General features: G+C 35.8%; 1 protein-coding gene across 4 annotated transcripts in view; it reads left to right on the top strand.

The window, feature by feature from the left end:
- The window catches only part of CCDC171 (coiled-coil domain containing 171), a 166056-nt gene extending 149458 nt beyond the window's left edge, over window positions 1–16598 (top strand). For all 4 annotated transcript variants that reach the window (XM_050986505.1, XM_050986506.1, XM_018918358.3 and 1 more), the window contains one exon: window positions 9628–16598. In XM_050986505.1, the coding sequence (XP_050842462.1) occupies window positions 9628–9641 (14 nt within the window). In that variant the 3' untranslated portion in view covers window positions 9642–16598. The remainder of the gene's footprint in view (window positions 1–9627) is intronic.
- Window positions 16599–16839: the final 241 nt, after the last annotated feature.

The following is a 16839-nucleotide window of genomic DNA, read 5'->3' as shown; positions in this document are numbered from 1 at the left end:
GTTAGTCTTTCAAAGCCTGTATGACATCAAGATTCTTTTCACAAGGTCTATTAAATCCATTGCATTCTTTTGGAGTCTGAACATTAAACATTGTAACTTAACCAGGGCTTTGTGAAGTTTCCTGACACCTCAAGTCATACAGTTTAGTTTTAATTTGTATATGTCAAAACATCCTGTTGCTTTAAGTATTTTGAGTTTAATTTAATAACTTACTGAAGTTTTCTGTGCTTTAAATATGAGATGTTTTAGAAGACTGTAATCTCAATAATAGCTCTGAGTAAAGGAATTGAAGGTATAGTTCTGGAATGTGCAAGGCTCACAAAAATTACTGAAGCATCCCTGTTTTTTGGGGTTTTTGTTGTTTTGTTCTAAAACCTAAAAAATTAGGTTTTAGAAAACCTAATTTTTTAAACTTGTATTACACCTTTCTGGTTTTACAAACCAAAAGGCTGAAAATCAGTTTCCGAAATCTTCCTCTATGTTCTTCATGATTGATGAAAGTTTGGAGTGTTGTATGTGTTGGTGGTTTCTGAGTTTCGGGCTGTTTTTATTTCTTTGTTTGTAGCATGTGGTGATAGTGTCTGTTTTGTTTGTTTGGGAGTTTTTTGTTGCTTTTAACTTTGCTTTCAGAACACACATTTGGCTTAAATATATAGGAAAGGATGAAATTCCATTAGCATTTTTTTTAATGTTTATTCATCTAAAATATGATTGGTATGCATGAAATATTAGTTCCGTTTGCCTAGTGGACTCACTTGAACTGCATATTGAGCCTCACAGAAAGAGACGATCTAGTACCTGAGCTAAGAGCAATTCTTGGAGGCTTTGCTCAGGAATCTAGTAAGTATAAGAAGTACTGTTCAAGTAATTAGATTTTTTAAATTTATTTTCAGTCTGAAAAATAACTGTATATATAGATTTGGCCAAAAACAACAAAGACAATAAACCTAGCTCACCCACACTCAAGTTGTTTATAACTGATAAGTTTGAGTCCTTGCCCAGTTAATGTAATTTGGATCTTGAATGTACAGAAGACCTACATATTAGCCATCAAATGAAACAAAGCCTAAAATATTTTTCCTAGCCTATTCAGATATCAACTGATACTTCATAAGCAATATTGCTGGAAAGCTTACTGTTTTTCCTGATCATTACTGTTATAAGACTGAAACTGCCCTTTAGAACTCTATTGAAGATACAATGCTTCAGATATTGCATGTAATCTGTGGGAGAAGAAATAATTCCCTTTTGAAGTTACTTCGGCTAAATTTTACTGGGGATCAATGAACATTAAAGCGCTTGCCTTGAATAAGCAAACAAAACTTAGAAAACTATACTAAACCTGCAGGGAGCCAAATGTAGCTCTTTCTGGTGAATCTGTCTGTAATCTAATTTATGGTGGAATGGGATGGAGTCCTTATCAGGATTTTGGCTAGGAGGTAGAAACCTCCATATCTGCAGTGGGCTATCCAGAAAATCTACATGCATTGGCCAGTGCTAAAAGGATGGAACCCTTTGTTCTCCTAATACCTTGATGATTTTAATAATAAACCTCCATTTTGAGAAAATTAAATTGGCAGTAACACTAGTTCACTTAGAAATGTGTGGTATAAGTCAGTCATTCTTTGCTCCATCACTAGAGCATCTTTTTAAAGAGACTACTCAGTTTAATACAGTTATTTAGATTAACTGAGATTCAGATTAGCATGTAGGCTAATGCAGCTGTGGAGGTGTTCTGACTCAAAATGCAAGTGTTTGTATTTTATATATGAGATTCCAGTCAGTCTGCTTTTCAGATAGGTGCAGATAGGTTACATAAACCATGTCTGTATTCAGTTTATGTTCCTAGTTCCATTGTCTCCAAAGAGTGAACTTTGATCTACTCCTTGGCAGCAGATAGTAAAGGCTGGCAAATCTTGACATCAGCATTTCTCTTGTCATTTCAGGATTACAAACAAGAGCAGATTATAATATCAATACCTAGTGAATGAAAATAATATTTGTTCACTTACAAGATCTGCAGTAATATTATTCACTATGAGGCCATGCATGTCCCTGACACTTCATTTTAATTCTAAGTAATGCCATTTTCCTACATGGAATCTGATTGAGGTGTTCACTATATTTTCTTCATTACTGTAAAACTATCCACTTCTACGTTAGCAGTTGCTTCCAGAGGTATGTGAGTTCTAATTCTTTATGTTTTGCTGCTTTTTACCACCTTTCATAAAGACAGGTTGGTTCTATGTTCTTCCCATAAATTCCTGTCATTCCTTTTCATCTTAATCAATGTATTTCCTTTCTTTTTTTCCTTACTTCATGCTTAGGACATATCTTGAGCTTCTTCTTTCTACAGTCTTGATGTCTGCTTCTCTTTTTGGAAATAAAAATTCTTGAGTGGAAAAAATGTCCTTTCAAAGATTTTTAAAGATAACTGCAAGGGGACTTTCCCTGTAGATAGGAAAGAAAACAGAATGCATAACCTACGTGAGCTTGCTGTAGTTTAGCAAACTAGAATCTTAAAGGGCTATGTGCATAATCTTTGAGCCCTGTCTTGCTGGAATTGAGGTAGTTGAAACCCTTAAGGGCAGTAGAAGTTATTTGCTATAGTGGTTTTCATAATTTCACTGTCCAGACACCAGAGTCTGGAAGAATCCAGACTCTTCCACCCTCTTCAGCACAGAGCACTTGAGCATCATCAATACTTATTACATACATATTGACTTTTTAAGGGACTTTTCTGACCTACTCTGTATATTTATATGGAAATATACTTGAGAGAACTGGTGAGCAAATCAAAGTGTTCTCAAAGCATCTGTCAGCAAAGTAATGGTGAGTTGAGTGTTTGGTGTTATTTTTCTACAAGCTATCAAGTGAATCCTAAAATGTTGATTTCCATATTTTTAATAGATAATTTGTTTTATTAGCTATATAGATCCATATTTCTAAAAATACTCCTAAAAAATATTGTGTATTAGCCAGAAATGCATAGGAAAAATTTATCTTCTGCATACCTAAAGATTTTTTAATGCAAGAAAGCTGAGTCATAAAGACACTTTCATTGTTTGCAGCCTTCCTCATCTATGCTGTTAAGTGCTACTATTGTAAATAAATTACTTTTTCCCCTTTTTCCCCTTGAAACAAAATGGCTGTTACAGAATATTTTTGTTAAGTATAAAGTGATTGAATTATTGTACTGGATCAGTGTAATTTCCTTTTTTGCCAAAATTGCTGTGATTATTAGCTCTAGGATAGTTTTTGGTGAGAGATTAATAAATGCACTGCTGGCAAAGGTCCACTATACTTGTTCCATTTAGTAGCAGAATGCCTAAATTGTAGTTGCGCCGGTTCGTCGCAAACAGACAAAAAGGAAGGTAGCATTTTGCTGTACGTGAGCAGTTAGAGGGCAAGCAGACACCATGCACCTTGACCACCTATTATGAAGCTTTTTGCTGCAATGTCAAGTGAAAGCGAGTTAATTGGGTGAAGCTGTAGAGCATGTTAGGGGCATGGTAAAGGGTTGCTGTCTGACAGCTGAATGTCAGCAGAAGCTAGTGAAGTGTGGCTGAGAGACAGAGACCTGTCACAAAGTTCATGTGGACTGTAGCACAGTTAGGGAGATGAAATGTGGTTCTGTCTCACTTTCTCCCTCATTGCATTCAAGTACCTTAAGATTTCACACTGTATGTGTCAACCCTTGTTCTCTAAGCTGTTTTCTCCTAACACTTCTGCATTCAAATGATTGGACAGAAGATGCTAATGTTTGGCAAAATGAATGTAAATATACTTCTTTCCTTTTTCTGCTAGAGCAGCAGTATACATGCAACTCAGATGAAACTTTGAGGCTTACGTCAGACAGTCACACTGGATAGGAACTAGGATGATGGCTGAATACATATCTCTTGAGAATATGAAGTTTGACACTTTAACTAGTGGAATAGGCACTGTTTTCCCAGAAGAAAAGGCTAAGTAGGGGGGGACTACTTTGTGAGCTGGTGGTGCCTTACCATGGCATTGTGAGTCTTTTAGTCTCTGATTGTAGTCCCATCGTCCCCTTCTTGCTAGAAAGAAATGGAGTGCTGAGAGGGAACCATGAATGACATAGTGATATAAGGCAACAAGAAGCTGGGGGAAAAGTCACATAGTAGGAAAGCCTTCCTTGGAAGCAAGAGAGGCATCAGTTAAAAGCAGGAATGATCTTATACACTGCTGTGAAGCATAGAGTACCTTTCAGTATTGTTTGTAGCATGCAGCACAAAGTAAGGAAATAGTCATTTGGTTTGGCCGCCCAGATTCAAAGCAAATAAATAAATAAGCAGAAGTTGTTCCCACTCATGAGAAAGCGGAAAGACAGTTGTAGGTATCATGGGCAAAACGTATTAAGAACTTAAGTTCTGAAGTAGTAAAAGCTCTAAAAGTACTAAGTACCCAAGAATTTGGAAACTTGGATTGAAATCAAAACAGACCAATCATTTCACCATGAAAAAAAGAGCAAGGCTTTGGTTTGTCTAGTATTTTGAGATTAACAGCATCGTACACAGAATTTGACTTAAAACTGGGAAATTTCCCGGTTCCCAGTGAAGCGTCTGGAACAAAGGCTTGCAGTATAGGCTTTGTTTGGAATTTGGCCAAAACTTTTAGAAAACATCAAAATTAGCAATGCAGAACTAAGTTATTTGTCTTTAAGCCAACAAAACATTGAAGATAAAGTGTTCAGTTGGCATGATAATACATCCAATCCTCTGTGTTCTTCAAACATACCAGGTTTAAATACGTTTGAATGAAACAGGATTTTCTTTTAAAAAAACAATACAATATATAATGAAATCTTTCTCTTAATTGCTTTTAATTAAGCCTCCGGAGTGTGATTTCACTGAATGAATTAAATCCAAGAGCATTAGGAAAGTAAGAAAAAATTGTAATTTCCCTATATTACAGACTCATACTTGTTTAAAAACTCCTGTAAGTGGAAGACGGAATTCTTGATGATGAAAAGAGCCATTAGTATTTGGCTAGTTGGCTAGCAGCATCCAAAGTGTGTTGTGTGTCTACTTTCTGACTTAGTAGGGAGTGAGCTGGCAGTCCGCTGAATTATTCTCTGATAGCAAATTTTTCACGCAATCCAGGCAAGAGTGCTGACAATTAAAATTTATACTGAATGTTACAATTTTCTTACATAGTGTCGGATCACCAATTTTGCCCTACTGCCTCAGCATACAGAATTGCAAGATCACTGACACAGGAAGCAAACTTTCCAGTTGCCGTCATACAATTCCTGATTTGCAAAAGTTTGTAACTAACACTGTATTACACTGATGTCCATCCACAAGTAATACTTTCCATTTTAAATACCCATTTGTAGCATTTGATTATTTCAAATAAGTAAGAAAGTAAGAAATGGCTCTTGCAGCTACTTTTAACAGATAGAAAAAAAAAAAAAAAGCTCAGCCTAGAAGTCCGTTGGCATTATCTGGCAAAAGGCAACTCAGTTTTGGAAATAGCAGTCTGAGTAGGAGGTTGTGAAGGATCTGAAAATGTACATCTTTCTCTATAGGGAAATAGGGTTTCCACGTAAGTGCTGCAAAATGGCTATTGAAGACAGTGGTTCTTTTTTTAACACTTACAGGAATTGATATTGCACCAGTGAAATTATGCAAGTTGCAAGAATAGCATAGGTGGCAGAAGCTGAAAAAAGTATTATTGGCCATTTGATTTGCTATCTACCTGTATTACTGTGTATTTGTATGTTGTGGAGTTGAGCTGAGAGGAATGAGTATCAGAAATCAATTGTCGAGAAATATATTGACCGTTTCTCACTTTCCCGCTACCATTCTCTGCACCTGTGTTTAACTTAAAACTCTTCCTACTCTTGAGAAACTGTGCTACTGCCTTTGCAGAGATTTTAGGAGTTGCTAGAATTCTTAAGAAACTAAAGTGGGTCCTCCCTCTACATTTCTGTTAACTGACAGGCATCCTCACACACCTATGTGTCCTGTATTCTGGTGAATTACAGATCACTTTTTGGCCTTGTAATTCAGCTATTTTGTTTCATTTACATTAAGATATAACACTGAACAAGTTATTACACCTACACCATCACAGAGGCAGGGAACTGTCATAACTTGTATTCAGTATTAATCTTCATGCCCCTTTTGTCTCTTATTTGGTCTCTTCTGATTCTGAGCAGTTTCAAGGCTTTTTTACCTCATTTGGAGCCAGTTGTTATTGCAGGCATAACCCAGAAGCCTTAATGCACAAAAATCTTGCCACTATTTATTATTCTCATTTTCTAACAATATATTTTTTAATAAGGTAGCATGCTACATGTCAGAAGAAAGCAGTAGAGAAGTTTGGGCTACTGTGTTTTGAAACTGAGTATTTGAAAGCAGTTTGAAGTGACAAAAATTAGTGGTGGGAAACCTGAGAAGTAAAAGAAGTTTTTGTAATAACATATGTAGCTGAGGGAAACTGAAAAGCTGTGAAAATTGTCCAGTAAAATTTCCTTTGTGTAGAATTTGAAGGCTGAAACTGTTCTGACTAATTTTGCAGCATCAGCTGTAGATTTTCTCCTACAATTGAAGATAAACAGTATACTTATAACAGTTTATTTCCTTATGTAATTATCTGCACCATTGTCATAACACATGCATAGTCTTCTAATTTCAGGTGTCCAACTATGCATGTTATTTCACAAATATGGATATACAAATGCAAAATGGGCATCTTTGATCAAAACATGATGCTTTTGGGTAGGCTGACATTGCAATAAAAACATAATATAAGGATATAATAAATGATGGTATCAAAATATTCCATTGCAGTATCATGATAATAAAGCAACCCACTATAAATGAGTTTTAACTGTGGTAAAATAGCTCATATATCATGAGACAACCTTAAATCTAGATCTTAAATTTGGCTACAGGCTAGTTGCATAGAGAAAAACTTTTTTTGGAAATCTTTTCCAGCTCCAATAAAAAATTGTTTAACTAAAGCTTAGAAAGCAATTATTCCATAATATAGAGTAACTTTCCAGATTTTGTCTTCGAGAAAACATGTTTTTAAAGTTAGGTGATCAAACTTTGAAAAATGTGCACAGGACATGAACAATTACTATATTACATAAATGTTTTGAAAGCATGTTCTTGCAAGACATATGTGTTCTAGATATCTACCTGGTGAAGTGCAGCAGTTCAGATGGAGTCATGTATGGCTTACAGGGTAAATAAAACTGCCAAACAGACACCTTATTTCAGATAAAGAATTCCTCTTTGAAAAATTACCTAAATTCATATTTATATGATGGATTATCACAACAGCTCTGGCAGAGTAATTTGAGTTTGTAAATTTAAAACACTTTTTAGAAAGGTGTTTAAATATAGTAATGATGAAAGAGGTCTGTTGAGGAAATTATAACTGCCTTTAAAATTCCTCCGTAAATGTATGTGTTCAGAAAATGAATAATATAACAGTCTTAGTATTTTTTCTTCTAACCTTTAGAATATTTTTTTTTATTAATCATGAGGGTATATAAAGATATTGGATCAAAACAGTTATTAGGAGTAAGAGCCAAAAATTGTTTTTTACATCAATCACATTGCTATTAAATCTGATTTCTCTTCTGTTCAATGACTAGAATTCTGTTGTTTGTGAGAAGTACAGCACAGGGTCTAGATAACTAAACCAGAGCTTTTTTTTTCCCCCAGCAGTGAAGCTTTTACTGCAACATAGTCTATTGACTTGCTGCCAATCATTAAGTTCCATAATTTTATTTTTTTTTGCAACTCTCAAAGGAAATCTGATTTCTTATCTCTTTACTGGGATTTTGATGCCATATTAAAAAAAACCAAACTCACTACAGCTTGGAAAAGAGTAATACGTGAGTGTAATCATAGCACGAGATTTTTCATTCATTGTGGTATGCTGATTAATTGAGGTGTTGAAAGCAGTGCAAACCAATATGTTTAAATTTGTCCTCAATATTTGTTATCCAGAGTGAAACCCAATTGTAGTTTGAGGCTTATTGAATTAATTTTTTTTTTTACACGTGGAAGATTTTTTAGAACATCACAAGTTGTTTGTATATTTCAATGCTGTTGTAATGGCTTTAATGAATGATTCTTATTTTAGAGCTAATTTTGTGTGTGGTCAGTTGATTATAGTGTACAAAGACAAGGCTGTTAATTGGTGTATTAGCCTTCACTGAGATCTCATTTCAGGTCAGCTGGTACGCTGAGATCTTGTTTGTGCATTGGTGTTTTAGGGTTCTAATTTGGTAGAGAGTTGAGCCCTAAAGGACTGGAAAACTAGAGTGTTACAGATCTTATTTCCTTATCCTGCTGGTTATCTCATCCTCATCAGATCTAAAATTTAGAAAAGGGCACTACCTCATTTTACTATGTACTTGAAACAGTCATCTAAATTTGCTGCTGTATGAGTTCTTAATGAAGGTCTAACATATCCTAGTAGTTTACAGTGGCTGCAATATAGCTTGTGGTGAATCAGGACATCAAAAGAGTTCATATCAAAGAGACCTGTTGAAGTAGGTGTTAGGGGCAACAATTGATTTTTCTTTAGCAGTGGTAACAGAGGAAAGGTGAATCTTTCACGAGTGTGTCTTTATACATATGTTGAGACTGGATTTGTTGGAATATGAATATACACACATCCTTCAGCCTCATATATATGAGTTCGTGTGTCTGTAAATATGGGTTTGTGCCTCAATGTGTGTGTGTTTCTATATGCATTTATACTCTTCCTTAGATGCTGCAAAGAGAGTGTTCTAAACCTCAAAGATACTGAAATGGTCATTCAGTGTGTTTTTTTATTCCATAATTATGCTTTGCATGTTATGCTTTCACATATTATAAGACCTGATTAAATTTTTGTTATTTTCACACAATGTAGTGCATTGGTAAAGGGCAGAAGAACTACATGGCATTGAGTTCTCTTTTCTTTGTTTCGGGGAATACAGAATGTCTTTCTTTACCATTTTTTAAAGAATTGTTAGTATTGATATACTGATATTATCCATAATCTGTCAAAGTACAATGCCTGATGTTTTGGTTCTGGAAGTTCTTTAATGTTGAATTATCTGTTTGACTGAATGTTGAGACTTATTGAAATATGAATCATGTTCCCATCAATGTACATGCAGTGTGTATTTTCTGGCCTCTTTCTTACAGGCTGACATTGGAAGAATATTAAGTGTTTGATTTCAATTGATGATAAAATATATTAAAAAAACCCAAATACATTTCATAATCAGCTTGGCATGTGTTTCCTAGTAACAGTGACAGGTAGACTGGAAATCATTTGTTTATTTGATTAAAAAGAACTCTGGTAATTGTAATGAAGAGGGGGTAAAAGTTCTCTATAAGTATTTGTAGCACTTCAAATACAGTTGGTTATTTTTTTTGAACACTACATGGGCAGAATACCTGAGAAAATATGCTTTGTTTCTTTCTATTAAATATGACTATTGGTTTTCAGGTACCAAAGTAAGTATTTAAAACAAGAAGCAAACACTTGCAAATACTTCATATACATACCTTTGTGAAAGGAATTTAACAGTAAATGTAAATTCTCTTTTCGCTTTGTTTTTTTATACTTTATTTATCATTCCAGGAAACAAGAGGTAGTTCAAACATCAGCGTGCCTCCAAGCTAGAAATTCAGCCTGACCAGAGTTCTGTCCTAGACTTTTTGGCATTGCAAGCTGAACCTGACACATCCTACAGTGTTATGCAAAACAGAGACAGTTCTCTGTCTTCAATCTGTTTCTTCAGCCTGAATGTCACATCCAATCCCAGAAGAACAATGGAAAATGGATTTTCAGATTCTTAGTATCAATAATCTTCTAGAAGGGAAAAATTATATTAATGTAAAATGATGCAATTAAAGTGTAATTTTTTTGCTATCTTTGAATTGTAGCTCAGCGTTTGTATTTTTTGACATTAATTTTATGGTTTTATGAAAATGTGCATTTGTATGTTCACATTTCTGCACCTGTCAGTTTTGCATACTGAAGCAGTTATTTCTTTAAACTTTTATTTATTGCAGTTGTTCATTTTTTATGTAGTATATTTTTAAATGTTAAAGAATGACACATTTTGGGTAATTTTCCTCAGTCTTAAAAAAAAAAATCAATAAGCCATTTTAGTCTCTATCTATCAAAGTTGTTTCATACTTGTCTATTTTAAAGCAGGACTGCAATACTTTAATAGGATTGAGAGAGCTATTTGAAATGTATGCCAATGATTCCTGTCATTTCATGGCAGCCCTGCCATGGTTCACTGAGCCCCCTCTTTTCTCTTGTCAGCTCAACTGAAGACAAGCATTTAGTTGCAAACTTTAAGCAGGTTGTGCAAAACAGAAATGATGTGACTGCTTCTCTTCCTGCACAATAATGTCACTGCTGGTCAATGTGAGAAGGTCAGGTTGCTCCTTGTAAAGCTACATGATACCACTTGCCTATTTGAACAAGTTAAGTTAACCACTGAATCTGGTCCCTGCAGGCACTGAAAACTCACCCTTTTATCAAGTCTGCATTTCATAAGAAAGAAGAACAATTGTGGAGAGAGGATTTCTGATGATATGTTTATATACTTTATAAGGGCAGTTCCCAAACCAGTGTTGCAGGTAATGTATTTAGTTTAAGCTGAAAGACTAAAAAGTAATGGCTGTTTTGACCTTCAAATAGACTCCTTTTTTGTTGTTGTTGGTAGGACCCAAGAGTGACGCCCATCTTTGATGCTGACAGAATTTAAAGCAAGGCCATTGCCCTGCATTTTCTGCCTTGTAGCACACAAAAGTAAAATTGTATGTCAGGCCGAGATGTCGGGGAGCTGACAAGATGCCCCAGTGACATTTCAGCTGGAAAGAGCAAGTGTCTTGCAACCAAGTGGTCAAATATCAAATAATAGGTCAAGCAGGAAGGAGCTGAGTTCTAACCACAAAGAGGTTTCTGGTAACTTACTTGACAAGCTTTTGGGTGCTTTGTGGCTTGACAAAGTGATGTTCTGTTGGGTATCGCTAGACAGACTGTTCTTTATCGCCTTCAGAAGATCAGACATTGACATTGATTAAACTCTTTAACCCTTAAAGGTTAAATCCTAGCATTTTCATCATTGTGAATGAAGAACAAAAGAAATTTTTTAATATATCATTTGTTTTCATATTAATCACAGAACTCCCTTGTGCTGTTAACTTTTGATATGCTGTGTAGTTTTTGACAAAAAAATTGAATGCAAAATCTATATAATAGATTGTTTCTCAGTATGGGCCAGTGATACATTAGAAAAATAATATTATGCATTGAGAAAATTGTAATTTCTTCTTATATGTCAAATGTAGGGTTTGAATTTAAAGCTTCATGACTACTACTGAAATTCCATTTTTGGATGGAGAAGAATATTTGCATAAATGATGTATCACTTAAACTGAACAAATCTTCCAACTACCCTTGTTTTCAGGTACTCTAGAATCATAGAATATCCTGAGTTGGAAGAGACCCACAATGATCATCAAGTCCAAATCCTAGCCCTGCATAGGACAATCCCATGAGTAACAGCATGTGCCTGAGAGCACTGTTCAAATGCTTCTTGAAGTCTCTTAGGCTGGTGCTTCCCAGGGGAGTCTGTTCCAGTACCCAACCACCCTCTGGATGAAAATCCTTTCCATGATATCCAACCTAAACCTCTCCTGATGCAACTTCAAGCCTTCAGTTCTCTTGGGTCCTGTCACTGGTTGCTACAGAGAGGATATCAGTGCCTACCCCTTCTCTTTCCCTCTTGAGGAAGTTGTAACTGCAGTGAGGTCTTTTCAGTCCTCTCTTCTCCAGGCTGAAGAAACTGAGGCACTCCTAATAGGCCTTTTAATTTTCAACAGAAGACCTTTAATCTAAGGCCTTCATTCTTAATCTTCAAATGTTCAGGTATTCTCTGTTCAGTCCATTGCTCACAGCCTTGTTGTGCATGTTTGTTTGTGTAACAATACAGAGCCATGAAATGCTAAATAATAAAACCTGAAGAACTCTTACATGTAAGAGTCAGCTGACAGAGGGAGAACATTCATTTTCTTTATGTATTTAGTCTTAAATACTGAAGAAAAAGTTTTCATTTTCCACCAAGTGGGTTGGCTCCGCTCTTTCATGACAGTGGATGTTCTTAAGGGCACCATAAGTACTGTATTCTGCTTTTCCAAATTTAATGTCAAAGATCTGTTAATATAAAGAATAAAAGAATAAATCTCATTGATAATTTTCCTCTCTACTGTGTATAGAGGAAGTTCATTTAAGCACTTTTTAAAGTATATTCTCTTGGTGCTCTCTACTTTCTCATGGTTTGAGAAAGAAAGTGCCTACTTTTTTGCTATGTGGTTTCAAACTGCTGAAGATTTGCAGCCTACTTGTACCTTTCCCATCATTGCAAGTCTATGTGGTATTGTGCATGTAGAGACAGAAAAAGTATTTCTTTCTGAAATCCGTATCTTACTGAGATTAGGAGTGTCTCCTCTAGTTACATCTCCAGGCATGGGTTTATGTGATTTCACAGGGACCATAACAATGGCAAACTGAGTGTAGTTAGTAGGTGATCTAACAAGCTATCATTTCTCACAATAACTAGTTTGTAAGTTTTCATTGAAGGAGAACATCTACCTTATTCACTCTATTTAAATATTGACTAACTGTGAGTTACGTACCATTTCTCTTAAAGCTATCCACTTAGAATGGACTTTGAAATATATTTTATTTGGCTGCCAGAGGTCCCATTTGTAATCAAAATCTCCTCTTTCTTACATTGTGAAGAAGCTGTGAGTAGTAAACTGCATTATCTTTAGTGTGATACTCCTGAGTTTCTTTTCCTTGCATTTGGCAAAGTGAAATTTGAGATAAATTCCAAATAAGTTTGTAAATTAGTACAAACTACATTTGTAAACTGCTAACTACTGTTAGTAGTTTACAAATGTAGTTTGTAGCTTACCAGAGCGTATTTTTCCCTATCTTTTGGGGACACAATAAAAGTCATGCTTGTATAGAATGTGGCAAGACAGTACAGAAACAGTAGCTTTCAACAGACCATCCTGTTTTATACCATCTGCTCTGCCTTCCTTTGAAAATTACAGAGCTTTAGATCTTGATCCTTACTTTCAAAGCTTTTCATTTTTAGCCTGGAATTTAGAGAGGACTAGTTCCACTTGTATAATCTCAGCTTCATCTCAGCGCTCCTTCACAAGAACAACTATAGTTTTCTTTAGAAGACCATATTTGGTGGGTTAAAATAGTCTCTATGGTTTTTGAATGTGCTGCAACAAATGATTGGCTTTCTGGTCAGTCTCAAAATTAATATTAATTTATTTACCCACCAAGCAACACATGTCTGAAAAGAGACTGCATAATACATAATTTTCCCTACAGTAGTTTTTATAGCTCTTAGTAAAAGTTGTGTTTGTTCCTGTGTGCACACATATGGTTATCTTTCTCAGCAAAGACTTTGGTTATTTGTCTGACAGTATTTTCACTCCACAGGATCTAAGCAATTCCTACTGGTAGTACAGAGGGTTTTTTTGGCTCCTATCTCCCACAGCTATTTGTGAATTTAGCAGAATTCCATGACTTTCAGGTTGAATAGGCATTTATGGGAGTATCTTCCATCGTAAATGATCTTGAATGCCTTTACCAAGTTAAACCAAGGGAGCTGAGGTTTCAAGGCTCTGAAGATCATCTATTCCATCACCCCTGCTTAGAATACAGTCAGCTACAACAGGTTGCTGAACATTGCCTTTTGTCCTGTCACTAGGCACCACAGAGAATAATGTAGCTCCATATTCTTTACAGGTATTTGGTTGGTAAGATCTCCCTGAGCCTTTTCTTCTGCAAGCTGAAAAAAATCACAGCTCTCTCAGCCTCTTATGAGAAGAGATTTTGCTTCAGTCACCTTTTTGGTCCTTCAGTGGACTTGCTTCTGTATTTCCATTTCTCTCATGTGCTAGGGAGGTCTGGACTGGAGCCATTACTGCAGATACAGAGTCACCAATGCTGGATGGAGAGGAAAAATTGCCTCCCTTGACTTGCTGGCAGCTCTCTTCCTGATACAGCCCTAAAGGGCTGTTGGCCTGCTTTGCTGCCAGGGCACATTTCTGCCTCATGGTAAACAGGAAGACCAAGAACTTCCAGGTACTTTTCTGCCAAACTGCTCCCCAGACAGTTGGTCCCCAGTCAGTTTGGATCCCCATCCTGTCCTAGTGCTGGAGGTAGTTCTCCCCAGGTAGAGCAGCCTTTCTTCTCTTTACTTGAATTTCATCAAGTTCTTATCAGTCCTTCTCTGCTCTGTCAAAAGTCCCTCTGGATGGCAGCAAATCCTTCTGATCTGTCAACCACTTCTTCCAGTTTAGTGTCATCTACTAACTTGCAGATTTTGCAGTGTCTCCCATTATCCAGGCCATTAACAATGCTATGAGTCTGTATTAGTCCCCTTATTGACCGCTGGAGTACACCACTAGTGACTGGCCTCCAGGTGATTTTTTGGCACTGATCACCAACCTTTGAGCTCCCCAGTTCAGGCAGTTTTGCAGCTGACTTACTGTCCATGTATCTAGTCCATAATTCCTTACTCAACAAGTAGGACATTTTTTTTTATTAAGGGCTCTCCAAGTTTCTAAATGCTGCTAAAGCCCTGGATTAAGTAAAAGGCAATATTTTATATAACCTCTTTGTCAATTAGGTCAGTCTGATCATTTGATCACTTATAAGAGCATCTGATCATTCTGCAGTTATTCTGTACTTGAAAGGTTTTCCAATGCTTTAAATTTAAGATGAATTTGCATACGCTGTAACTAAGCTCCTAAAAATATTTAAATTCTTTTCTGATATACAAAATTGCTTTAGTAGCATTTTTCTCCTGATGTTTTTTGTAGCTCTTTGATTATTCTCCAGTGAATAAACCCCAAAAAGCCCCTGGCAGCTTCAGAGTTTGGATGAAATCTATATGTGAAGAGCACCTCTCCTGCTGCTGGTGATGGAGCACCAAGCTTACTCAGCATTTCTTTCTCCATTCTGTTGTTGCTTGGCCTTGAAATCCAAACTAACAAAGGATCTATTAGGACATTCTATCCTATCTTTTAATCTTGCCCAGTATGAAATTACTAGATTTTGTCTAACTTGACTTCACTTTGGTCTTTGTAATCTGATCATTTTTGGACAATCATCTGGCATCATACTCTCCACATAGCCTAAAAATGTACCTCGCTATTTACTCAGAAAGTGTTTAAGTGTCTTCTTTCCTCTTTGCTAAGTATTCAACTAAACCAGTGGAACCTGAAGTGATTTTTGCATAAATTATTTAGCATATTTATGTACAAAATTGAAACTGGAAAAATTACGTTTTCTTATAGGTACTCTTGACTCTACTATGACTTCAGTTTTACAGATTTAGACATGACTTTCACTTAGGTCTCTGCAAATTGTCTTTCAATGGGATATGGAAGGTGACATGCTCTTTGTCATGCTAACATGGATCTGATTGCTGTCACAGAGAGCATCATGTAGGAATTTTGAGCAATTTATGTAATTTTATGTATTGCAGTTCAGTGCTTTACAAACCAACCATTCAGCTATGCATATGAAACTGAATCTTTGTCTGCTATTTCTGGTGTCCAGTGACTGATGAATAAAATTGAACAAGGACAAAGCAAAATATAAGGAATTGTCTGAAAACTAAGTTTTTTCCAAGGAGCACTCAGCAGGAGGTAGGGAGATCCACTGAATAATTTGTCTTCAGTTTTTTATTTACCACCTCTATTGTACCATGTTTCGTGTCTCTTCATAAGCTAAAAGTACTAAAAAATATTACTGATGTCAGATTGCCTTCTCATGGCTCTACTGTGCCCAGTTAAAGCTTCATAAGTGGTTGGACTTAATTTTGACTAACTCCATGAAAGTCAGTAATTAAAAAATAGAAGACATTAGATTAAAATGTTAGATTTAAAATTTAGATTTTAAGCACAAATATTGTCACCATTATTGTATAAGTATCCCTTCTTTTTCTTGGTAAACCAATTTTTTAATCTTCCACTGCATGACGATAACAGGGAGATTGTTCAAAAATAAAGCAATGATAATTATGTTTAAATACATTTTGTTTTGTGTGATATACAGCCAACCCACCGAACAGTCCCACTAACTGACTTGCAGATATCTGAATAGTTTAGTCCACACTAATGGTGTGGTCCTAAAAGTTGTGGAAACAGGAATATCTGTACTTGTGAGCAGAACAAAGGCATGTACCTTCTACGTGTTACAGGAAAAATGCTGTTAGGTTTAAAAATCTTCCCAATGTGGATAGCAAAATAAGTGGGGGAAACTTTTGTATGAATCAGGTGAGAGTTTCAGTCACTTTCAGTGTATGCTGTGTTGACATGTCATTAGAACTTTATACATTAAGTCGTTATAATGCAGGGGATTCTACTGGCGCATAACAGGAGGAACCCAAGCTACACTCTACCCTGTGACATTCATATATATATAATTCGAGATTTTTGCTGACTAAAAAGCTTTTGAAAATAGTTTTTAAGCCTCAGTTCACAAGGTAATTATCAAAACAAAAGTGAGAGAATTGTGAATTAAATATTAAATCCTTTCCTACCTCAACACTATGTAAAGTTTAATAAAATTTGTTCCCATAAACAATAGCATGGGAGAAATCTTAGTTGTAATGTTTGCAGTGGTAGATAAATCCTGGTTTCAGGCTTCATTCTCAATTGGCTTACTGAAACAAATTTATGTCAGACATTTGGGGTGGGAAGCTGTATATATTAAAGCACTGACCTTAACAAGAGTCAT

Source organism: Serinus canaria, chromosome Z (assembly GCF_022539315.1).
Source record: "Serinus canaria isolate serCan28SL12 chromosome Z, serCan2020, whole genome shotgun sequence".
Lineage (NCBI taxonomy): Eukaryota > Metazoa > Chordata > Aves > Passeriformes > Fringillidae > Serinus > Serinus canaria.
The sequence above is the reverse complement of the archived record's forward strand: the minus strand, read 5'-3'. Positions and strand labels throughout refer to the sequence as shown.